Source organism: Argentina anserina, chromosome 2, assembly GCF_933775445.1.
Source record: "Argentina anserina chromosome 2, drPotAnse1.1, whole genome shotgun sequence".
NCBI classification, from domain to species: domain Eukaryota; kingdom Viridiplantae; phylum Streptophyta; class Magnoliopsida; order Rosales; family Rosaceae; genus Argentina; species Argentina anserina.
Genome location: NC_065873.1, coordinates 15150075 through 15175430, shown reverse-complemented (window position 1 = coordinate 15175430; position 25356 = coordinate 15150075). Strand labels below are relative to the sequence as shown.

Genomic DNA, 25356 nt, shown 5'->3' with positions numbered 1-25356 from the left:
CCGACAGAGCAAGAATTACCAGGACATAAAGCTACTTGTAAGTATCTGGGAGTCTCTAGCTCTCAATATGAATCTATAAATATCAGAAAGATTAGGACAATTAGTATGGAACAAGAGGGTCAACAGTTTGGCTATTTATTCACCTATTCACAAGCAAAATGAAATAGATACAAAACGCAGTATTGCTGCCGTGCTGCCAATTCTGCATCTTATTTTTAACGAATTTAAATAGAAAAGGAACTAGGGTGTCATCAGCTTAAAAGCTCCTCGTGTGTAAGGAACCTTTGATCCACTTGAATGACTGTAAATGGCTGGCCAAAAACCTGACGCTGTAATGGTTCCTGACAGTTGGGAAAGGTGTGGTTAAAGCCATCTTCACCTTGCACTTGATTTACCATGAGCAGCTATAATTCCAACGCAACTTTACAAAGCTAGTCTTTCGAAATCAGTTTGCACCAGCTGCATCTACTAAATCAGCATTTACATATTGAATTACTGATGATGATAATCAGAATGCAAATGACAGAAATAGCAACTACAGTAGAACTTTTAGCATTGTCCAAACAAACAAATTTAATAACAGGTCTTCTAATTACTTGGTTGCTAAACCAGAAGGAACAACTATGTAATCAAAATAAACACCCCATTTTCTTCATGACTCTCAGAAGCATAAAAAGTGTGATAATATCTGTCAAGACTCATTAACCTCAAACACGCCATGATCTCATGACCCTTGGACCATTTTAATAACTGCTCATTACTATTCCAGGAACGAATAACGGTTATATCCCAGAAGCTGGTTTTGCAAACTGCAGAGAGAAATGACAAGGGCTTCTACTTGGAAACTTAAGGCAATGGGGTCCTTCCCTACACATTCTATATATTCTTGTTACATCAATTTAGATGCACCATATCAAGTAGGCTTAGTACTTGCATAAAGAAGCCACAAGAGGCATCAATACACCAAAAAAGCCATTTAACTCTCGTCATAAACAATATATCAAACTAAGCCTCTACCCCAGAGTACTAGACTAATTACATTGATAACCCAATTTCTATTTTCTTGGACATTAGATATATTAAACTCATGTAACAATCGTGGTTCATCTCCATCTTTCTATCCAAGTGTTCAATATCAGTATTATTGTTTTGAGTAATGTGTTTACACGAACAATAGCTCCGGCATTATGTTTTCAAACCCGAGTTAGGGCATCCAGACAGCTAACACGTATGTATATGGCGAGAGGTTATACAATCAAAAAAGTTAGTAGCGCAAGAAGCGCATAACTACTGTATAGGAAGTTAGGAACTGATTTGATCATAAATATGCCAACAGGCAATATATGAAGAAGTACACTCGGCAGGGTTAGATACAATTTTCGTGGATGTAAAGTTGGTACATGGTACAAATGCATAAGATTTATAGACATAAAACCTGCATCTAAAACAAAACATACTTCCGAAAGTTGAGAGAAAGTAAACTTACTTGAGATGCTGTCCGTGAAACCCACTCAGGGGGTGGCCAAAGTAGCTTCATAGACTCTGGATAATCAGATAGGGGTGTAATAGCACCACTATCCAAGTCAAAAACACCTATCTCCCGACCCTTGAACGTCCCTTCTTCTTCCCCACTTGTATGGAAGAAATTATCCGTAAAATAGATACAATTCCCTCTACAACCCGACAACTCGGACGCTGCGGCAGAAAATGTGCAGTCATCCCCCAAAAACAACACCCTATCCCCCAAGCTTTTCATCTGCACCAACTTCTGCCCTCCCTCATCCACCTTATACACCTTAAACTTGACCGTCCTCTCGTAAATGCACCCATCCAACTGCACCTGAGACACCTCCTCCTCTTCCTCCTCCCAATCCAGCTCCTGATCCGTGCTCAAGTACATATCCACCACCAACAACTCCCCACTCGACTCCACCAGAAACTTCTTGTCGCCGCCATACACCGGATTGGCAGCCAAAATGGGACTCATCTCCTCCAATGCAACCCTCACCGTCCTCCCTGCGCCATCAACAGCATAAAACTCCCCCCTAAACAAGATCACATCATCATAAGGCGACGGCATGTCATGAATTATACTCCATTTCTTATCCACAGACTTGAACAAAGCCAATTCTCCAGACACATGAATCGTCAGCAGCACGTAATCACTGCTCTCATCTCCCAAACACATGAACACAACTTTTTCCATATACAAATTAGCAGCGGCGTTAACCAGAGGCCTAAAATTCACGTGATGGAGCACAAACTCCTCGGCCAAATCGAGAATCCGGAACCGAGATAAGTCCAGTACCTTGGGGAAACTCTCCGGCAGGCGGCGCGGCGCGAAGCGAGAGAGAGGGTTGAGGAGGTGCGTTCGGCCGGGGACGTCCTCCTCGATCTTGACGAGCCAGCGGTGGGGGGAGCTGGGGAGGGCGATGAGGAAGACGGTGCGTTTGGAGAGGTGGAAGCCGAGGGTGGAGTCGGAGATGCCGTAGTTGGTGAGGAAGGGGAAGCGGCCGGGGAGGCGGCGAGGTCGGGGAGGGATGTAGGAGCGCCAGGAGGAGCAGACGGATCGGATGCGGAGAAGGTAGAAGGGGCTGCCGAGGCGTTTGGCGATCTCCTCCAGGAGTTCTTTGGGGAGTAGAGACCAGTCCGCCATCATGAGATTTTCAGTTCAGTTTGCCGGCAAATAATTTGTCCACAAAAGCCCAAATACTATAATTTGTCATCACTTGTCATTTTAACCTCTAGCAGCAGACTAGCAGTTGCAATTTTACCATTTTTTCGGAGCTTCTTCTCTTCATCATATGAACATCACAATTCCATTTCTTCCAATAGTGTGTAATCAATAATTTAAATAGCGGTCATCGTCATCGTATCGGTTTTGTAAAATAAAGATATAACATCATATATCGATATATATATCGGATTTATCATTTTTGCTAATTTTTAATTAAATTTAATATATTTATAAACATATACATCAAAATATATGAAATAAACTTGAAACATTAAAACTTATAGAAGTAAATGTACTAAATAAACTTCATAAAAAAATATTTGATTGTTTTGACAATTAAAATACATATATAGTATTAATTAATAAAAATAGAGGTGATCATTCATCATAAAGTCTCTCGTCATCGAATGTTATCGACGAAACTTTCATTTTTTTTAAATTATTTTTTCAAAACGACATAGTTTTAAATTTTTTTTATTTTTAGTCAAAACCAACAATTGACTCAAACTAGTGGCTATAGTGCTACCACGGCAGTAGGTTTGTTGAAAATGAACTTTCAACCAGTGAAGGGAAAATATTTCGCTATTTTTTCAGTTCTTTCAAATTTTCGATGATGTTGTAGTTCTTTTATTTATTTATTTTTTATTTTTAAAGTAAATAGAAACGTGTGGTGAAGATGGTCAACCCCTTTATGCTGTTGCGTCCTCCTTTGGTAATACTTATAATCCTACTGACGAGGCTGTTTCTTGTTCTTCAAGATAGTCTTTGGGCAATTACTGATTGAGGTTGGCGGAAAGTGGAATTGAAGGTGATTCAAAATTGGCAATTGACGCGGTGAAACTCTGCAGAATTTGCTTAAGATTATTGGTGATGTTAGCAGTGGCGTAGTTAGGATTGTGAATGTGGGGTACCAAATATAAACACCAAGAAAAACAAACATAATATATGTTATCGGAAATTTTTTGAAAGATAAATGACATAAAAAGATAATCAATTATCGTATACTGTAATATAAATACATTTTTATCATTCGTGCATACTCTGATTAATGTATATTTCTACTCTTTAAGGGTAAAGAGATAAAAAAAATTAAAAATTATACTTGGAAACATGCATATGCAATATGAGATGCCACCATATGTATTTTTAAGGGTTTTAAACCCAGCCTATCTGGGAGGCTCAACCCCACGCCCGGTTCCGTTTATTAAAAAAAAAAAGCATAGCAAGGGAGACTAGACTAAAACATTATCAAGAGAAAAAGAAAACCAAATCTTAAATAAATAAGATACATAAAGTAGATCAACCTACTATGAAAACTGATAATTCAGAAATCCTAAGAAATCAGCTTGTATGAACTGAACGAGCGCATTAGGGGGGGGGGGGACTATCATGTTAAGTAAATGTGTCATTGGTGAGGCCCAAATTGACCATTCTATCAGCTACCAAATTTCATTTCCTAAAGATATGATTATATCGAAAGGACATCAGACTGAGTTTAGACAAGCAGTTGTGCCAACAGACTCTCAAATTCTATGGAGGAGAGAAAGATTTAAAAGAGAAACATGCCACCACACTTACATAGTCACTTTCCAACCATAAATGGAACCAACCTCTAGCAATAGCAATCTCAATTGCCATAATTACAACATAATAACTCAAAATAAAAAGAAGAGTTACATCCAAGTGACTGACAGAATTCCCCTAAGAAACCACCTGAAGAAATACAGAAAACACCCTCACAGGCTGCAGGAATTGGATTACCTTTAGCCAAACCATCAGTGTTAACTTTAATCCAAGGAAAGATTGGTGTCTTCCATAAAACATGATAATTTTTTAGAGACTTACACCAGTTGGGAACAACACCCAGAGATGCATAAAAAGGACATCAAGAACACCTTGAAAATGACAAGGAGCAAAAGAGATTAATTTGACGAATCCAAGCCATAATTAAGCAACACAACTTAGAAAAATAGGGCGACGATTGTCAAACTTAGTCTATTACGAGCCTTCCATAAAGCCATGAAGGTAAACATGTCAACTGCTAGCCACAAATTATAAAGCTGAGAGGAGAAAGGCTTACGATAATAGCTTACCTAAAAATCAATCAGAGAAGCGGAAGTAGGAGAAGAAGTGCCGGACTGAACAGCTAGCCACCTTTTGACGCATTGAGAAAAAGAGAAATTAAAAATAAGTGCAAAAAAGTCTCCGTAAATCCATAACAAAGGTGATAGATAGATAGATACTACAAGAATTCCACAAATTTGCATCAATAGGAAGTGTTTGATGTCACCATATGTAGAAGGAAATTAGTATTGTTCTATAAAGAATCATCGTGCCATCAATTTATGGGGTGCCAAATTTTTTCAATAGGGAGCCTATCATGTCCTATGTAAAACACTTTGTACAACACGTAGATTAATTAAGAAGCTTTCAAAGATGTGGGGGTGTCATGGCACCTCTTGTGCATAAGGTAGCTCCGCCACTGGATGTTAGATCCTTAGCTTCTCACTTTGATTGTATTAGCTTTGAACATATTCATAGAGAAGTGAACTTTGTATCCGATGCTATTACTCAACTTGGACATTCTTCTCTAGCTTGTTGGATTCAGGGAGTACCATGGGAAGGTTCGACAACTCTGCTCTTGGACGTTGTAAACTAGGGCCGGGCATATATCGGTTCGGTTTCGGTTTAGACTGAAATTCGGTTTTCTAAAAATTCAAATCATTTACCGAATCAAATTAATCTGAACCGAAACAATCGGTTTACCGAAATTCGGTTCGGTTTCGGTTCACACCTCATACGTAATTTTTTTTAATTTTTCAAGAGGTGAGACTCAAATTCCTACCCAAAGATGATGTCACAAATCAGTACATCACACGCACGTCTCATTAATAACTATGTAAATATTATATTTTTCTCATTTTGATAGATTTTCAATAAAACATCAAAATGTCAATGTTGGGATTCAAACTCCTGACCTATAATATAACAACAATGCGTTCTACCAACTGCACTAGACAACCTTCTATGTTAAGTTTTGTTATTTTTTTTTGTACTAATACCCATTATTTATTATTTTTTAAATCATTAAATTAAATTCGGTCGGTTTAGTTTTAAATCGGTTAGTTTGATCACGTAAACCATTTTCAAACCGTTTAAACCGGTTTCGGTTCGGTTTTCTTTATTTTTAAACTACATCTCTTCGGTTCAGTTATCTGAACCATATTTTCGGTTTGATTCGGTCAGTTTTACTTGTTTAATTCGGTTTATGTCCACCCCTATTGTAAACTCTGGAGGTTCTCAGGACTTTTTCCTTTTAGTGCATTTTTCTTTCAAAAAACATTAAATAATAAATATAAAGTAAAAAACAAAAAAACTTACTCTTGGAAGTTTATCAAACGGCGCCGCTTCAACACTTTCTGCCTTGCTAGCTGGCGTCTAGAGACCAAGTTCGTAAACTTCAGAGTTCAGACCCTAGTATAAAACCAGCGCGCCCAAATTCCTTGCCCTACTTTCACATTCAAGCTCAAGCTCAAGCTCATGGAGAAGAAGCAAACCCCTTCACTCAAAAACAAGATATTCGGCAATACAGCCCTTCAATTAAACGATGTAGAATCCTCCTGCATGGTCGGCGGCATCGTCGAGAAAGGCTTCTCCGATAAGCCCATATCGGGCCCCGTCGCTCCGCCCCGGCCCAGCGTTCTCCACTTCCCTGTCGCTCGCCACCGCTCCGAGGGCCCGGTAAGCTCTAAATCACTAGTTAATTTCATCATCGCTGTAAAATAGTCTGGTGAAAATTGAAGAATTTAGTGGTGACTGGTTTTGGTTAATTTTTGTTACAGCATTGGAGTCCGGTAAATAGTAAGGTGAGTGTTCAGGAGGGTGAGGGTGAGGGTGATAGTGAGGATGATGAAGCTGTGATGGACTTTGATGCTGTGAAGAGTTACGCAAAGCCGATAATGAGGAAGAAGAAAGTAGACATGAACTTTAGCAATAGTGTTGAGATGGAGGTTGATGAGAGTAGGATTAGTACAGTTAGCGAAACTGCGGAAGCTAGTGTTAGGAAGAACAGCTCGAATGAACGGAGTTGCCGGTTGAAGCCTGGGTTAGCTGACTTGAAGAGTGAACTGGAGTCAGTGTTGGACAGCAATGCGATGGAAATTGATGCCACCAGGGAGTCTAAAACTGTTGATGTTCGATTAGAAGAGGTGGCGGTTTCGCTTGAGAGTGAGATTGATACAGAGAATCGCGCTCGGTTGCAACGAATGTCGACCGAGGAGATTACGGAGGCGCAGGATGAGATAATGGGAAGATTGGACCCTGCATTACTCCGAGTACTTAAAAGGAGGGGTGAGGAGAAAATGAAGAAGCAAAAGACTCCTGGTTCAGATAACAAGGACCAGAAGTCTTCCCCTAGTTTGAACACTGCTATGCCTCGTGTGGTCACTACGAGTACCTCAAACCATACAAGGAGTGATGGTTTGGTGCCGATATCAGGACAAGCCAAGGGCAAGTTGTGGAATGCTTGGCGTGAGAGAGTCGAGGCTGTCAGGGGGTTGAGATTTTCACCAGATGGGACTGTTGTTGGAAATTCTTTGCAGCAGATGCCCCAAGGTAGATATTAACTATTCTTGTTAATCTGGTTGTTTCTTTTGCTTGATGGTTCCTACTTTATCATCTGGCCTTTTGTTGTTATCCAAATAAAACATTTTATCTTCCAACTTCCAACTGTGTGAACTGCTGATTCCTATATGAAAGAGATCTTCATCTTTATGCTGATATTGTTTCTTGCATTGAATTTTAGGGCAGGTCGTTAACTTATTTTAATTCTGATTCCTTTTATGGTCCAAGGCTGAAACTTTTACTTTGATTTGCATACCATCATAGACCACTGGACCAAGAGATTTCCTACTATTGAGAGTCTGAAATGGTCTGTAGGAAGTTATTTGTAGAAGTGGTTAATTTTTGCTTTAGCGATTTTGTTCAGTCCCTTTTTTCTTAGATTGTGCATCCCTCCTTCGTTGTTTTTGACTCTCTTAGTGTTTTATGGTCTCTAATGTTATAGTGTGGGACTTAACTAGCCTCTAGCTGCGGTAATTTTTATCTGTCCACAGGAAACTGCACTAAAAGATACTTCTTGGAGCTATGATATCTACTAATTCTTTACTTGATCCAATGTTACAATTAACCTTGCAGAGCGTGACTACCTGCGTTCTGAGGGAGATCCTGGTGCTGCTGGTTATACTATTAAAGAAGCAGTGTCACTCACTAGGAGTTTGGTCAGTTTATTATTTTTATCACCTTTATTTTCCTGTTAGGCCTCAGGTTTAATCATGATTCTTAATTTCTGTAATTTTAGTCAACCCATTGGCTGATGTCTTTCTTATATTTTTTCCAAGTTTTTTAATGTAGGATGTTCATGATCTAGCCATATGTGTTGGCTTTTGCTTTTCAGCTTTTTTTTTTATAAATATTTTCCATTTTGTGTTGCTTTAGATTGCAGGACAACGGGACCTAGCATTGGCTCTTCTTTCGAATGTGCTCAATAAGGCGGTACAAAATATTCACCAAAACCATGTTCATATAACCAGACAAGACGCTAATAAAGTTGACAGAACTGTCGACTGGGAGGCTGTCTGGGCTTATGCACTCGGTCCAGAACCTGAACTTGTTTTGACTCTTAGGTCAGTTACATTTGGATGCATGTATTCTATAGTTAGAAGTATGCCTGTTGGTCTGCCTTTATTTTTTTATTTTTTTTTGGAGAATGACCTGCCTTGAACTTCTAAACCGACTGTTCGTAAACAAGTTTTTGAATTATTAACTGTTATTGCATCTGCATGATGTATGGTAGTTTCAGAAAAGAAATTTATAGCATATTTTTTTTTTTACAGTTCACCATTTGTAATTAGCAATACTATTTCTAAACATCACTCAATGTCATCATTTCTGTTTCAGCTCATCATTTTTCTTATATGGAGATTCCCATATTAATTTGAATCTGATTTTTTTTTTACTTCATAATAGTTCCTTTTAACCTGTGATTATTGTAGGATGTGCCTCGATGATAACCATAGTTCTGTGGTCCGGCAGTGTGCCAAAGTTATTTACCACGTATTAAGCTGTGATGTGAATGAGAACTTCTTTGATGTCTCGGAGGTGAAGTGTTCCTTTTCTTTTATTGTCAATATTTTGGTTAAATACATCTTTCATGTTCTTACTTATGTTACTTAAAGCTCAACACATGTTACTTCCAGAAATTAGCAAATCTTCATGAGGATACTTTTACTGCCCCTGTATTCCGGAGCAAACCAGAGATTGATGTTGGTTTCCTTCATGGTGGGTTCTGGAAGTACAATGCTAAGCCTTCTAATGTTCTAGCTCTTGATGAGGATATTATTGATGATGAGATTGAAAGGAAGCATACAATTCAGGACGACATTTTTGTTGCTGGACAAGATTTTGCTGCAGGTTTGGTACGGATGGGAATCCTTCCAGCACTTTGCTATCTTTTGGAGGTTAGTCCTTTTATTGAAAGAGAACCACAATCTAGTTTAAATTCAGATGCTTAAAGCCTTCCTCTTTACCGGACTTTAACGTTTTATTCCATTGTGTAGCAGTTTTTGCTGTATTGGTTGTACATCACCATGTTTTCTCTTACATTAGTTGATACACAGAGGTTATTTTATGTTTCTGAGTTTGAAGTATCCATTCAGAATCACTATACTTGGGTGTTAGACATAATTTTGCATACCCAAAAGTTAACAAGATGTCTTATGTGCGTGTGTTATGTTCGCATGTCCATGCATTTCTATGTAATATGTCTGAGTTTATTCTAAGCTCTATGCCTTCAAGTAGAGGAACCATTTCTTTTACCCTTTCTCATCCTTTCATCTTGTTAGTTAATGTAGGTTTGTATTGAAAATGCCAAAACACTGAATCACCATGATAGAGTAAAATCCTAGAAAATCTTAGACGAGGACTTTCTGATCTGATTAAATTGATGAAGGGACTTTTTATGTACAAAAAAAACGACAGTTTGCAGCTACCTGAAGTCGTATTGTTTTGTGTGATTTCAGTCAGAGCCTACAGCAGCCCTGGAAGAATATATACTTTCTATACTTATTGCCATAGCAAGGCATTCCCCACAATGTGCGAATGCCATCGTGATTTGTGAAAGGCTTCTCCAAACAGTGGTCAGCAGATTCATTGCAAAAGACAACATAGAAATTCAGCCTTCTAAAATTAAGTCTGTTAGACTTCTGAAGGTAACTGGTTTCCGTTAATTAATCACTATTCAAATTGTTCCAATAAAACTGGAGATCTATTGCTGCATCTGCTTTATACCGTCATCTTTAATTTTGTAATCCTACAGGTGCTGGCACAATCTGATCAGGAGAGGTGTTTTGCATTTATAAAGAATGGGAGCTTTCAAACTTTGACATGGCATTTGTATCAACCTACATCCTTCCTTGACAATTGGGTAAAATCTGGAAAGGAGAAGTGTAGGCTTTCATCAGCTCTGATGGTTGAACAACTGCGGTTTTGGAAGGTCTGCATTCAGCATGGATATTGTCTATCATACTTCTCAGAAATATTTCCTTGCTTGTGCCTGTGGCTGAATCCACCTATGCTTGTAAAACTCTCAGAGAATGGTGTTGTTTGCGAGTTTGCTTCCATCTCTAAAGAGGCCTACCTTGTATTGGAGGCTTTGGCTAGAAGACTTCCAAATTTGTTCGCGCAGAGGCATCACAGGAATCATAAGTCAGAGGATTCTGGTTGTGACACTGATTTCTGGTCTTGGAGCCATGTTGGTCCAATGGTTGATATAGCTCTAAAGTGGATAGTATGGAAGAATAATCCCAGTGTAGGCAGTTTGTTTGTCAGCGATCAAGGAAAGTCTGGTCATCTTGTTAGCCAAGATCTATCATTGACTTCCTTGTTGTGGGTCTATTCAGCTGTTATGCATATGCTTTCAAGAGTGCTTTCAAGAGTTATCCCAGATGATACTCTTCACATGCAAGAAAGTAATAGTCTTCTGCCATGGCTTCCAGAGTTCGTTCCTAAAGTTGGCCTTGAAATTATTAAGAATGGGTTTGTTGGAACAAATTCTAATGCATCTTGCTCCTTCATTGAAAAGTTGTGTAACTTGAGACAGCAAGGTGATTATGGAATGTCATTGGCTACTGTATGTTGCCTACATGGGTTACTGGGGATTATTATTAACATCGATAAGTTGATAACGTTAGCAAAGGCAAGTGCACAAACGCTTCCCCAAAATATTAATTCATCAAGAGAAGAGAATATTCTGAAGGATGGTATACTTAAGGGGTCGTTGGTTGAATTAAAAAGTGTGAAGAATATTTTTATGAAGTTAGTTGCTTCGGAGTGGCACCTTGTGCAATCCATAGAAAAATTTGGTAGGGGAGGTCCTGCTCCTGGGGTGGGAGTTGGCTGGGGTGCCTCTGGTGGAGGATATTGGTCTGGTACTGTTTTGTTGGCCCAGGCAGATGCGAGGTTTCTCACTGACCTGCTTGAAACTTTGAAAATTGTCGCTGATTTTGATATCCACTCAGAAGAAGAAATGATTGTCATACTGGCAATTAATTCATCTTTAGGAGTCTGTGTAACTGCTGGGCCAACGGATGGTACTTATGTGGAAAAGGCAATAAATAATTTGCTTGATGTCTCTGTTTTGAAGTATCTCGATATCTGTATTCGTCGTTTTCTCTCGAGTGGAGGAGCTAAGCTGTTCAAATGGGATGATGAAGAGGATTACCTGCTCTTGAGTAGAACATTAGCATCTCATTTCAGTAACAGATGGTTATCTGTAAAGAAAAAGCTCAAAGGTAGTGACAGCAAGAATAAATCTGAACCACTTCAGAAGGATATAAGTTCCCTCGACACCATATATGAGGACATTGACACATCATGTATAATTAGTCAAGATTTGGTAGCGGAGTGGGCTCACCAGAGACTTCCACTACCCATTAGCTGGTTTCTCAGTCCAGTCTCAACCCTTTGTGATAGCAAGATCGCTGGTCTTAAAAAATCTTCCAAGTTACAAGATCTCATGCAGGACCCAAGTGATTTTCTTGTAGTTGCTAGAGCTGGACTTTTCTTCCTTTTGGGTATTGAAGCAATGTCCAGTTTCCTACCTGCCGGTATCCACTCCCCCGTTAAGAGTGTACCATTAGTTTGGAAATTGCATTCTCTGTCTGTACTCTTACTTGTTGGGATGGGTGTGCTTGAGGAGGAGAAGAGCCGGGTTACGTATGAAGCTTTGCAGGATCTCTATGGGAATCTTCTTCATCAAACAAGATCATGTACCTTATATACAGACTCAGTAAATGCAAATAACTTGGACTTTTTGGCATTTGAATCAGAGATTCATGGGACGTACTCTACATTTATTGAGACTCTTGTGGAACAGTTTTCTGCTGTATCCTATGGTGATCTGATTTATGGCCGCCAAGTTGCAGTATATCTTCACCGTTGTGTTGAAGCTCCCGTTCGACTTGCTGCCTGGAATACACTAACTAATTTTCGTGTTCTTGAACTTCTGCCACGTTTAGAGAATTGCTTTACTAATGCAGAGGGGTACCTTGAACCTGTTGAGGTACTGCTGACTAATTATTTACTGTTTTCTGTTTAAAATAAATGGTCCTTTATTGCAATGGTGATGAAATCTGGTGTCTGACAGGATAATTCTGATATTCTGTTGGCGTACGTGAAATCGTGGACTTCCGGTGCCCTCGGCAGGGCTGCAAGTCGAGGATCACTTGCATATACACTTGTTCTACATCACCTTTCTGGTTTCATATTTGAGTCATACACGGGTGATAAACTATTGCTTCGGAATAAGCTCTCGAGGTCCCTCTTGCAAGATTACTCCTCAAAGCAACAACATGAGGTATGGTACTCTTCATGTGTAACATGTGAGAAATTAATTCGAAGCAGACAATCATGGGCTACCTTCCATGCTGCTTCACCATTAAGCCGGATGATATACACAATGAGATGAAACTTTAAGTTCCCAATTTGAATAACCTTATATTTCAGCTACGGTTTCTTGCATTTTTCATTTCTCTCATAAAGCAATACTTGGGGAGTACCTAATGAGATTTTTAATACGTTATTGCAGGCTATGATGTTGAATCTTATCCAATATAACAAGCCATCTGCATCACAAACATTCAAGCAAGAAGATGGAGCACCGGCAGGGGCTGCCATTGCGAAGAGGCTTGAATTATTAAATGAAGCTTGTGAAGGAAGCTCTTCACTCTTAAATGCCGTCAAGAGGCTAAAGTCTTCCCTAAAGGTTAGTCAGTTATGAGCATGGGCCTGCACATACGCAGTCACAGGGAGTGACAGACTTGGTTTGCAACGTTTTTCATAGATGAACAATATTTCTAACTTCAGAACCAACGTTTGTAACTTCTGTACCCAAGGAAAGATCAGCAGAATGCAATTGGAGACTTTACGCAGATCAAACAGTTGCCTATAGCTCATAAAACTTTAAGCCAACAGTATCCCACCCTGCTATATACATTTACAACTGATGTTGAACTGACATATAATAATGCGTCAAAGGTTTGTGTAGGGAGTAGCATTAGTGCTAGAATATGATTCTTGTTCACACAGTTTTTGTTTTCGATCGATAATGTGCGTCTATACAACCATATATTGCAACTGAATGATACAGGCCGCTATCCCACATTGATATTAGGCAAAGGCTGCATTGTCCAGCAAAAATAAAAAAGGGAAGCAGACTACCGTTGTAATCATCTTTGCGCTTGGGGCAATGACGCAGCTAATGAGGTTCTAACCGAGGCGCGTCTATTGCTGGTTGAAAACTATTTCCAAACCCCCTCCTGGGCCTGGGTTCAGCCTTGTGCCCTCGAGAATTTCTGGAAGGGCTCCCTTCGGGGTAAAGCCCTACAATTTTCAGTTACAAACTTTACTCTTAAGACTGTATTCCTAACTACGGTAATTTTTATTTGATAATGATATACAGTATACTGATCATGTTGAATCTGGATAATTCTGGAAGCTGAAGCAAATGCATGCTATTGTTCCTGGGCGAATCTGCCTGGACACCGCCACACATGGATGCTGTCCAATTTGATAATTGATATCCAGGCTTTTCCATGATGGTTGCAACTTGTGGATTTGAAGCGCTGAATTTCGTGTTTTTTATTGAATCGAAGTTATGTTGTGGAGAATGATACAAGTGCTAAAAGTGAATTGTTCTACTTTGTAGTCCAATTCTACCGGGAAGAGAACTGTTAAGTGAGCGATATTATTGTGAAACAAGTACAGTATATACTGTGACGTTTTCCTTTTAGTTGCAAATCAGTATCTAAACTCTAAACTAGCCACTTACTGCTCCTTGTATCACACCGAGTAAAATTGATCTTGGATCAAAATGATGTATTCGTGCGTGCATTTGTTTATATGTATCGAATCAGATTACATAATTACATGTAGATGTTGTTGCTGAGTAATCACTACATCAATAACCAATGCCATCTCTTAGCCTCCCTGAAATAGGAGAGGGTAGTCTGTGGAGAATCGAGGGCGGAAACAATAGTTTAGGGTATACGCATCCCACACCATAACAGAGAGGGAAACTATCAAATGCAAGTGGTACAAAAGAGAGGCATCCTGATTGCGGTAAAAATTATAGAAAATTATTTAGTGGTATTTCACCATATTTGGATTAACTAAAAACTCAATTTTCATATTTCTTATATAAATTAGTACATAAAACTAACTCCAAAAAATAATTAAAACAAATTTGATTAATTAATGTAAGAATATCCAAAATACTTTTAATTTCGTGAAAATTACCAAATACCACTCATCTAACAAATTTCTCTCTCATCATTTTTTAGTTTTTTTTTTCTGGTAAAATTAAGTTTTTCGGCCAAACCACCGGCAATTTGGAGGTGTGTCAATATATAAAGTTATTATTTATGTCATGGGTTTTCATTTAAGTACCATATTACATATTTTGAGAAATTTGAAATTTTGAATTTTGCTCAACAAAAACCACAGTAACAGTTAGTTTCTCAGTCGACAGTAGCAGCTAGATTTATAGTCGACAGTAGCAGGTACATTCCAAATCGACAATAGCAGCTAGTTTTTAACTCGACAATAGCAGTTAGTTTTTATAGTCGACAATAGCAGTTAGTTTTTATAATCGACACTAGCAAATAACCTCTCTATTGACAGTAGCAAACACTATGGGTCAAAGATGGGTAAAAAAGTAAAATTTTTTATGACATGTGACAACTTGCCATCATTTGGTCCTTATTTGTAAAATTTGGTCTTTATTTGTTTTATCAAATTAAATAGTGAGTTATTTATAAACTAAATTGTTGTCTGGTACTTTTGAGTAGTTTGTTATAAAAATTACGGAGCCATGCGTTGACAATGACTAAAATATCGGCGAGAACGGAAATATCGAGGGTCCGAAAATTAGAAATTTCGACGGAAATTTCGGGGAAATATCGATTTAAAAAAAATGATAAAATTAGTGGAAACTTGAAGAAAAACATGGAAATTATAAATTAAACTTTTAGAGATGATTCAAATAATCATTATCTATTATATTTCATACGGTAACCTAGCACAAATACTACTCTATAGAAAGTAGTAGCAATTTTTTATAAAATAGTTGAGAATTTTAAAAAAAAATTACTTTCAACATCTCTTGTTTTTATGCATATAATATATTGAACACAAAATTACATGATTGTTTTAAAAAGATCTATGAGGTACAAAATATTTACTGTTTTCGTCGTCTTCTTGAGTAGAGCCCCGAGTATATTGTGCAACGATTGAACAATGCATCCAAAATGGATGTATTCATAGTAATTTTATTTTTATAAAGTAGTTAAAAATAGATTTATAGGTGAATAATTAAATATAGGGAAAAAATATAGTAAACTTAGTTGAGATTGGTAATGTCTACATTTTTAGTTTTCCTGATTTATATGGAAGTATATATTTTATAAAGATCCATAGTGAACACAAAGTAAGCTTAGTTGAGTTGGTTAAGTCTTTGAGTTTCATTTGGATGGAATTGGGTGAGTCCCCTCAGTGCAAGTTTTTGCTTCAAATTTAATATGAAGGTGAGACATGTGCGCACCACGTGGCAATATATCATGCTAGTCAAAGTCAAATTTCGGCAGATATCGTGATATTTCGGGCGAAACTTACTCTGTATAGTAATAATACATCCTGATCCGAGAAAAACAAAATTATCGACGATATTTCGGTGATAATTTCGATTTTTCAGATCTTGTGCGTGAACACATAGCGAACTATTCTTACGCCTATTTTTAGAAGGGTGCACCTCTGTGGTTGCCCCTCACAGATAAGTCAAATGTTTTAATCCTCAATTTGCAATCAAGTAGCTTCTGACAGAGACCAATGGATAAAAAGACTCATTCTTACTATTATGTATTAGTGCAACCTAATATAAACTGTTCACTGATCTTTGAGTGTCAAATTAAAGTTCATGTTTCTGCCGCTAGGGTAATCAATTCAGTGGTTGGATACATTATATCCACAAAGACTACTTAAAACTGTCTTTGAACTTGGGGCGGTATAGAATGAAATTGTCAAATAAACTGCTGCTTTTTATATTTCTTTAACAATTATATGAATAAAAACTTCCACTTTCTATAAGATTCCAGTACCAATCATTAGTACAACTTATAAACTCTTTTCAGCTGTCTGAGACTCTGAGGTAAAGTTTGGTTAGCATTCACGTTTCAGATATCCTATGCTTCGGTATTAGGCAACTGAGCTTATTAACCTGTTTATCAACTTAAGGGACTACTGAAGATAGTATGCCGCTGTTGAAATTTTCGGCAATCTGTATGATCGTTGAAGTCCAAGTAATTTTTATTTGAAGCAAGTATTTGTTGTATCAGGTGGAAAATTAACTTTCTAGGCTTTTGTTTGGAGTATTGGACTGTTGGTCACTTATAAAAAAGGCATAAATGCCGATTTGCACTCCAAATTTGGCTGAAATTGTCAATTTGCACCCCGAACTTGCATTTGAGTCAATTTACATCCTAAACTTGGTAAAAATTACCGATTTGCGCTCCATCCGTTAAATTTAACTGTTTCTATTCAATTTTGCATATGTGGTCATGCACATGAGGGGTAATGTTGTCATTTTCTATTTATATTTTTCTTAAAAACAAATAAAAATATTCTTTAAAATGAGGATTATTTTGTTAATCAAATTATTTATTTATATCTTTTTTCTACCTACTTAACCCTACTTTGAATTATATATTCAATATACTCACTCATTCAAATATAGTGTGTTGTGTATAAATATATTTTTATATGTACACATTGTTGGAGGATGAACAAAACGAGAATAATAACGACGTAATAGAACATAACGTAACCGTTTATTGATTGATAATAAGGCCAATATATAGGCATTACATAACCATAATTCCGTAGGATTCGGAGTCCTAATCTATTACAGAGATGCGAATCTATCTCTAACAGGAAACCTAATAAGGCTAAAACACACACAATGGTAGAATAATAATTCTCTCGGAACAGACATTTATTTTTAATTTTCAATGTATTTATTTATTTATATTTTTTCTAATATCTTTTAACATACCATATCACATAAAATAATAAATATATAAATCAATAACATGTTTCGCAAAAACAAACATTGTAGCAAGTGTTCATCTTAAGTAATTTTATTAATTTATTTCATTATTCAATATGAATAAATATATAATGACAATACTACCCCTTAAATGCATGACATGTGACTTAAAATTGGATTAAAAACATTAAATTTAACGGATAGGGTGCAAATCGGCAATTTTACCAAGTTTAGGAGGTAAATTGACTCAAATACAAGTTCAGGGTGTAAATCGGCAATTTTTACCAAGTTTAGGAGGTAAATTGACTCAAATGCAAGTTCGGGGTGCAAATTGACAATTAAAACCAAATTTGGGATGTAAATAGGCATTTATGTCTATAAAAAATGATGAATATTTGAATCTGCTTAGAATAGTTTCCTTTATGTTATCGTATGTCCATGACTGTACATCATTAATGTTATTTACTTTTAAATATTTCCCCAAGCTTAGTGTTTCAACCATTTATTTGATTAGCAAGAGTGAATACATACCTACTTCTTTCGGCGCTTAATCATGGTATTATAACTAAAGCATGATATTTTGTTTAGAGTGTGTACTGCAGTTCTGTGTTTTTTAAGGATATCAAGTTTGAATATGTAAAGCCATTGCCGCATAGGTCATACTCAAATGTGGCTTATACTCAATTCTGTGCTTATTTTCACACATAAGATCATTTCTGGAGCAACTTCTTTATTTGCATATTACTGCACTGAAACTAATATTGTTGAGCCTACTGATGGAAACATTGGATTGGCACCGCATTCATTTCCACACAGGCTACAAGCTTAAGCAAATTGCCATCTCTAGTGAGTTGTAAAAGAAGAGCTGCACTGCGGAGTTCTTTACTAATGTTGAGGAGCTATATATCAAGTGAAACACCGAATAGTCATACATTTAAATCTAGACGGCAGTTTCATGGAAGCTATTCCACTGCGGTTGCATGAAATTGCTAAGTGGGAAAATGACTTAAATCTATAGTAAATAATTATATGGCATGCAAATTCTCTCTCGTCTCTCTCCCTCCCACCTCGCTCGAGGTTAATTCTTCTCACCTTTTTCTTACTGGGTTTCTCTTAATTTGATTCAATCGCCATAGTTTTAATGTAACAAAACTGGAATTGTGAGAAATGGAACGGCTTGGGTTTTGGGTAATTAAAGGATTATCACTAATGAATGTTTACCAATTGAAAAAATATATGAAGTAAAATTGTGTTTGTGTTGATTTTCTCTGTAATGGTGGGTAGATCTGAATGTGGGGTGTGGCATTGAAACAACAACCCAACTCTTCAGCAAATCCCTCTTAAGGTAAATCACATTCTTCTCTTTGTCTCTGTCCTTTGGTTTCTGATTATGAAATGAAATTTATGTTCTTTTGACAATCATAGTAATAATAATAATCTTACTTCGTCAGTTTCAGTTTCATTGATTCTTGGGAAACAATGTAATTGCATATGGGTGGTCAATGATCAGTTTGTGAGTTCAATGAAAATACCTAAAACATTTGCTATGTTATATAAAATAGATAAGAAACAATTACTAGATTTACATTGTGAACTGGAATCACTAGAGTACTAATAGAATAAGTTACCACAACCTCTTGTAAATACACATGTGGACTGAACTTCTATAAGATCAAAAATTTCTTAAATTTCTTTGCAATTTATGTATAAAATCAACATTAAGCTCACTTCTTTATTATGTGACCTGACACTTCCTGCAGAACTTCAGATGGTGAAAACTTAGCCTGCTTATAGTTACTAATTGTAGATTACATGTCAACGGCATAGCCAAATAGAAAAGTGAATTGAAAAAAAAAAGATAAGCTCCCGAGTACAACATTATATCCATACATCTGATAGTCATTGCTTTGGTACAGTTACCAACCCTTAATCTAACACTAATGTATCAGTAAAACAATTTACTGAAATGGAGAAAACAAAGATGATTAGTAAAATTTAAAGAGTGGGTCAATGTTCCAATAGTTCACTCTTGCAAAGTTAAGTTTCATGTACATAATTTTCATTACAATAGTTTATACAGATGCTTAGATTAAGTCTGTCAAATGTCAACTTCAGTCTTTTAGACCAGAGTAGGCAATAGGTTCTTTTACCTATATATATGAAAGCCAAAAAGCACATTAAACAACTCCAGATCATCTTAGATTTGAGCCTTTGAAAGGGTTGGAGTCAACTTCAAACTAATATCACCATAAGGGGCTTCTTGCTTAACATCAATAAGGTCATAGCTCTTCAAAACCTGAAAAGTATCAGGACTTATTACTTTTACTAATATAAACAGATGACATAAATTTATGATAAAATACATACAAACACTCTTCATCACATACTTCAACTCTTATCCTTTATGACAGAAAACAGAAAGGGAATTCAAACCAACAGTCTAGTAAATATAATAATTGATTCTAAGTTCTTTTGCTCCAACTATAATCTACCACCAGATGTTAACGATGTCCGACCAATTAAACTGTACATTACTGAACATGCATACATATGGATTATTCATGCCCAACATGACCATGCATACATATGTTTGCTTTGCTTCTGCATGAAACTTGATTCCATGTTTATTATGTTTCTGCTTCTGAATATAATGATAGTTGTTGTTTCAAATTTCAGTTTGTTTTTTTAGTTTATGTGTTTCAATTGAAGTAGAATTTCTTGATATAGTGAAGGGAACTTGCCTGTTGAATTCTTAAAGGTTAAGGGGAGACCCATATACTTTTTTAATAACTTTATGTACTTTGGATTTGTAGATGAGTGTGAATGATGAATCTCAGAATCTGTCCATGAATGAAGAAGTAGGAGTTAGTTTACCAAGCAGTAATGAGGTGCGAGGTATGGCAGCTAGGAAGAAGAGGGCAAGGACATCTGTGGTTTGGACAACGTTTGAGGATTTTGATGAGGGTCCCGATCGAGAGAGACGTGCCAAATGCAAAAAGTGCGGAACTATACTCAAATGTGACTCAGGAACAGGTACGGATAGCATGTTGCGTCACCATAATAAATGTAGTACTAGTGATGTTGTCTCACCACAGTCTTCCACACGTTTTGATTCATTTAGTATTGATAGATTCAGAGAGTTGGTGATTGAGGCAATTGTTAGATATGATTTGCCATTCAGTTTTGTTGAGTATGAGCGCATTAGAGATTTGTTTCAATATATATCTCCTCAACTTACACTCCCTAGTAGAAACACTGTTAAGGCTCATGTCTTGAAGACGTATGATAGTGAAAAAGTGAAGCTTAAGAATTTGTTGAGTTCAGCTAAAGGAAGAATTAGTTTGACTGCTGATTTGTGGACCTCTGTAGTTACTGATGGTATTTGACTATTACTGCACACTTTGTGAATTCAGAATGGAGATTAGAAAAAAGAATTATTAATTTTTGTCATATGCCTCCTCCTCACAATGGTGTTGCATTAGCTGATAAGGTATTTACCTTGATTGGAGAGTGTGGAATTGAAGAGAAGTTGTTTTCAATTACCTTAGATAATGCAACAACCAATGACTCTTTTGTTGAGAAGCTAAAGATGAGGTTGAATTTCATAGGCTTGCTTTTAGTAGATGGCAAATTTTTTCATGTCAGATGTTGTGCACACATCTTGAATTTGATAGTTCAAGATGGACTGAAAGAGATTCACCCATCTGTCACAAAGATACGAGAAGACATCAAGTATATAAAGGGTTCAGAAGTTAGAAAACAAAGGTTTCTACAATGTGTTTCACAAGTTGGTTTGGGAGGAAGCAGAAGGGGATTGAGACAAGATATGCCAACAAGGTGGAATTCAACCTATTTGATGCTTGATGGTGCTCTCTACTATCATAGTGCATTGATGAACTTGGCAGTAAGTGACAGTTCTTTCAAGTGGTGTCCTTCAGATGAGGAGTGGGAGAAGATTGAGAAGATAAATAAGTTTCTAGGGGAATTTTATGAAGTAACAGTGTTGTTTTCTGGAACAAAGTACCCTACATCAAACTTATTTTTCCCGAAGGTGTTAGTTGTTCAACACAGTATACAGGAAGCCATTGCCAGTGAAGATTCTTTTCTAAGCCGGATGGGAAAAGAGATGGATTTGAAGTTTAAGAAATATTGGTCAGATTATAGCCTGATTTTGGGGATTGCAGTGGTGATGGATCCTCGGTTTAAGATGAAGTTTGTTGAATGGGCTTATGAAAAGCTCTATGGTCGAGAATCTTCACAATTGAAGGTTTTTGCTGACACTCTATGTTCTTTGTTTGGTCCTACAAAGAAACCTCCACTCACCAAAGTTCTAGTTACCATATTCATGAGAGCTCGTCTCAAATACAAGGGAAGCCTTGTATACTTCAGGTAACTAGTTAATTTAATTATTTTGAGACTGTTTTTGGTTAGTATGATTTTCTTAGAGTATTAAACGTCAAATTACTCTATTGCAGGAATTTGATGCCCGTTACAAGAGCGGTCATAATTCGAGTTTAAAGACTGAACTGAACAAGTATTTGGATGAAGTAAGACTCGATAATTTGGTAGACTTGGATGTACTTGCTTGGTGGAAGATGGAGCGACACCGATACCCAATCCTATCTCAGATGGCTCGTCGTGATGTGTTGATTATTCATGTCTCCACTGTTGCATCTGAGTCGGCTTTTAGCATTAGTGGTCGAGTTCTAGATGAGTATCGGAGTTCTTTGTTGCCTGAGACAGTACAAGCTTTGTTATGTACTCGGGATTGGATTTTCAGGAAGAAGAAAGGTAAATAGAAAATAATTTAGTTTGATTTCACTAGTTTGACCTTTATGTTATATTTATAATTTCTATTTATAATATTTTAGAAAAGAAGATGGTTGAGGTGGATGATTTTTCCGAAGACATATTGGGTTTGAGAATGCATGATCGAATAGAGGAAGAAGAGAGCTTCACTTGAGAGAAAACATGGCATTGATGTGAAATACGGGGATACGACATATTAGTTTGTAGTTTATTTTCCATGTTCTCAATTTATTTGTTGTTGCACTTATAAATAGGCACTTGAATTCGAACAAGGTTAATTGAAATTCTCAATTAGTTTGTTGTTGCACTTATAAATATGCACTTGAATTCGAACAAGATAAATTGCAATGTATCTTACATATTTTCAATTAGTTTGATGTTGCACGTAAAAACAGGTACTTAATTCAAATAAGTAGCACAATTATAATGTTATTTTGATTGTTTCTATGAGACCATTAGGGATGAACTTTTACAAAATTGAGGACTCCAAAATAAAAAAAATCATGACTAAAAATATTTTTTATTCTCAAAGAGTTGGGTAAAATTATAGAAAGAAGAAAAAAATTAAATAAATCAAATCATATCAAATTTTTGAAAAAAAAAAAATCGCGGGTTGACGGGTTCCAACGGGTAGCACGGAAACCCGTCGTGCTAAACCCGCTTAACCCGTTAATATAAACAGCTTCTTAGCGTGCCGGCCCGCCAAAAACACGCACGAGCCCGTCCAATTGCCAGGCCTAAGAGAGATCACCATCGAAGACAAAGATCTACCCATAATGAAGAAGACAAAGCAGAAGAGGAAAAGGAAGAAGATGAGAGATTACCTCAAATTTTGCTATAGTATTCAGAAGCTCCGAGCCACCATTATTCCAACACTGTGGTGAGAGAGAGATCGGTAGGAGGTGTGTGTTGCAGAATAACAAAAACACAGATGGGGAGAGAGAGATCGGTGAAGACTGAAGAGGTGTGTTGCAATGTTTCTATGTTTCGGGTTGCAGATTGGAAAATGAAGAGAAATTCATTTTAAGTGGGTTAACGGGTTCTAAACGGGTTTCACGAAAAAGCACGGCACGCACGAAAATTAACGGGTTTTAGTTGGTCCGGGTTTGCACAGCACGATTTGTTATTGGACGGGTTTCGTGCGTGTTTAGTCGTGCGGGTATCAGGCGGGTTCACGGGTTTCGGGTTTGATTGCCAGGCCTACATGCAATTACTATTTCATTGCATGATTTGCATCTGCACCGTTCTCCAATCTCCACTTACGTATACAGTAGTTGCACACACATGTCGAAGAGATGCCAGAACCAAGATATAGGTGCTTATTATTTGTTTTCTAAAAATCTGGACACCAACTCGTTGGCTGAAGTTAGGTTCATTAATTGTTTCAGCTACATCGGACTAACTGCTTCCTCGTAATTGTGTGTTCTTGCAGAAAATTGCAGTTAAAAAGCTCCTATAAGTACTGTAGACCTTCATGCTTTATATATGCTGATCTACTATTTTTTTGGCATATAATTTTGGAGCTGGTCAGCTTGAAATTTACTTCTGTTCTAATAGCAAAATAACTTCACATAGTAGATGGAGTCAGTTCAAAAGATAGTAACTGGTTACAGTATCTTTTAAAAGAACTCAAGATATATGTGCTTTCTTTCTCAGTACGTCCCTATCAGAAACTTCAAGATAATGTTCCCTTTTAACTGTCTGAATTTATCATTCACGTACGCAACTTCTTATCAAATCTGTATAGAAAAAAAATACTGTTTTGCAGTTTCGCTCTCCCTCAACCAAATTTTAAATGCACAAGTAAGAGTTCTAAAATTTAAACCAGCTGACATCAGTTTGTCGTTCAGGAAACATATGGTGTACGCATTTGAATTTTGGCTCTGCTAACTCATACAGTTTTGGTACTGATCAGAAAATTTTTCATGGGTATGGGGGTATGGTCAAGAATAGGAAGACCAAATACTCTTAGAAGAGGATATGGTTATCCAAAAAACAATATGCAGACAAAGTTAACAACTGCTTAAGTCGAGAAACTAAAGTTTGTGTGCATAATGTGGATTAGCTAGCAGGTTCTCTCTTGAACAGGAATGTGCAGCTGCTTTATCAAATGGAGCATCACAGAAGGACTATTCCTAAGTGGAAAAGCTGAAAAAGGACTACATAAAATGATTCTTATAGTTCACAAATGAAAGAAGCGACCAGAAGAAGGCCTGTTGGATGTGTACTGCTCTTGTAAATATATGAACAAGGCCGCGCACTAAATTTATCCACAGCTACACGCCCTTCTTCCATTGTTCCTCCTTCGGTTGGTATTTGCAGACGGACAAAGATGGTTTAAAGTCATGCAATCACTTAATAGCATAAGAGACTTTATGATACTTGAAACACAGGAAGGATTCGCTTATACAGATATGCTGTCTTCTGATTATAACATGAGCAGTAAGCTTGCTTCTCACTGAGTCTGTGGGCCTATCGATCACTTCTCAACTTCACATATCTTCTTCTTTCTAGTTGTTAGAAGATGGGAGCCCTGAATTCTATTTTCTTCATGATGCCAAGGTAGTGTAGGAAACCATCTTATCTTTTTGTTTGTGTTTTTTTCTCCTGTAAGGCCATCTTATCTTGATGTGGATCGATTGTGTTAATAAGAGCGGTTGTTTCAAAGGTAATTTTTATAGTTTAGTGTCCCACATTGTTGGTGCACCCAAGAGTTGAAGCCAATAAACCATATAAAATAAGAAGCGCCAAACAGGAAGAAGCATACCTTTCTCGGCCTTTTGGCTAAGATCAAGTGTAGTATCTGTTCTTAACAGTTTAATATCTGATATGTGGTCTAATGGATCACACGATATTAAATTAATTTTTTAAAGGGGTAGGCATTCTGGTAGCTTGCTACCGGGGCTTACGCGTGTGTGTCCCCCTAGCGTTGCACTACTGCTTCGGGCTGGCGCACCCTACCAACCTTAGTTTCAATCATTCTTCTTTCCGGTTGGCTCTTCTCCGAATTCTACAAAATCTCTGGATTTCTGATACATTGAACAGACTATTGAGGCTTCTTGGATTTTAGAGGCACCGCCAGTTTTGATATTTCATCATGTTATGTTGTGCGCCTTTAGTGCACTTGTTTGATTGTGTTTCACTGAGCTGCACA

At 37.1% G+C, this 25356-nt stretch overlaps 2 protein-coding genes and 2 non-coding genes across 6 annotated transcripts; 3 read left to right on the top strand and 1 right to left on the bottom strand.

The window, feature by feature from the left end:
* Positions 1-60: 60 nt before the first annotated feature.
* Positions 61-2703, bottom strand: LOC126782691 (F-box protein SKIP23). 2 transcript variants are annotated; one of them, XM_050507990.1, is made up of 2 exons: positions 1487-2703; positions 61-468 (listed from the first exon to the last, which is right to left on the bottom strand). In XM_050507990.1, the coding sequence occupies exons 1-2, from the start codon at positions 2657-2659 to the stop codon at positions 466-468; spliced, it is 1176 nt and encodes a 391-aa protein (XP_050363947.1). In that variant the 5' UTR covers positions 2660-2703; the 3' UTR covers positions 61-465. The 2 variants fall into 2 exon arrangements, with proteins under 2 accessions (XP_050363947.1, XP_050363946.1); XM_050507989.1 differs by having other exon boundaries at positions 61-465.
* A 3527-nt stretch (positions 2704-6230) lies between these two features.
* LOC126782668 (transcriptional elongation regulator MINIYO) lies at positions 6231-13517 on the top strand. Of its 2 annotated transcripts, none has more exons than XM_050507965.1 (10): positions 6231-6478; positions 6580-7351; positions 7934-8016; positions 8234-8421; positions 8791-8896; positions 8995-9255; positions 9817-10005; positions 10113-12356; positions 12441-12650; positions 12882-13517. In XM_050507965.1, the coding sequence occupies exons 1-10, from the start codon at positions 6278-6280 to the stop codon at positions 13071-13073; spliced, it is 4446 nt and encodes a 1481-aa protein (XP_050363922.1). In that variant the 5' UTR covers positions 6231-6277; the 3' UTR covers positions 13074-13517. The 2 variants fall into 2 exon arrangements, with proteins under 2 accessions (XP_050363922.1, XP_050363921.1); XM_050507964.1 differs by having other exon boundaries at positions 7922-8016; positions 12882-13516.
* Positions 13518-13523: 6 nt separating this feature from the next.
* Positions 13524-13675, top strand: LOC126785568 (U4 spliceosomal RNA). The gene has a single exon (XR_007671098.1). It is a non-coding gene; the product is annotated as a U4 spliceosomal RNA (small nuclear RNA).
* An 11290-nt stretch (positions 13676-24965) lies between these two features.
* Positions 24966-25163, top strand: LOC126785557 (U2 spliceosomal RNA). Its single transcript, XR_007671087.1, has one exon. It is a non-coding gene; the product is annotated as a U2 spliceosomal RNA (small nuclear RNA).
* Positions 25164-25356: the final 193 nt, after the last annotated feature.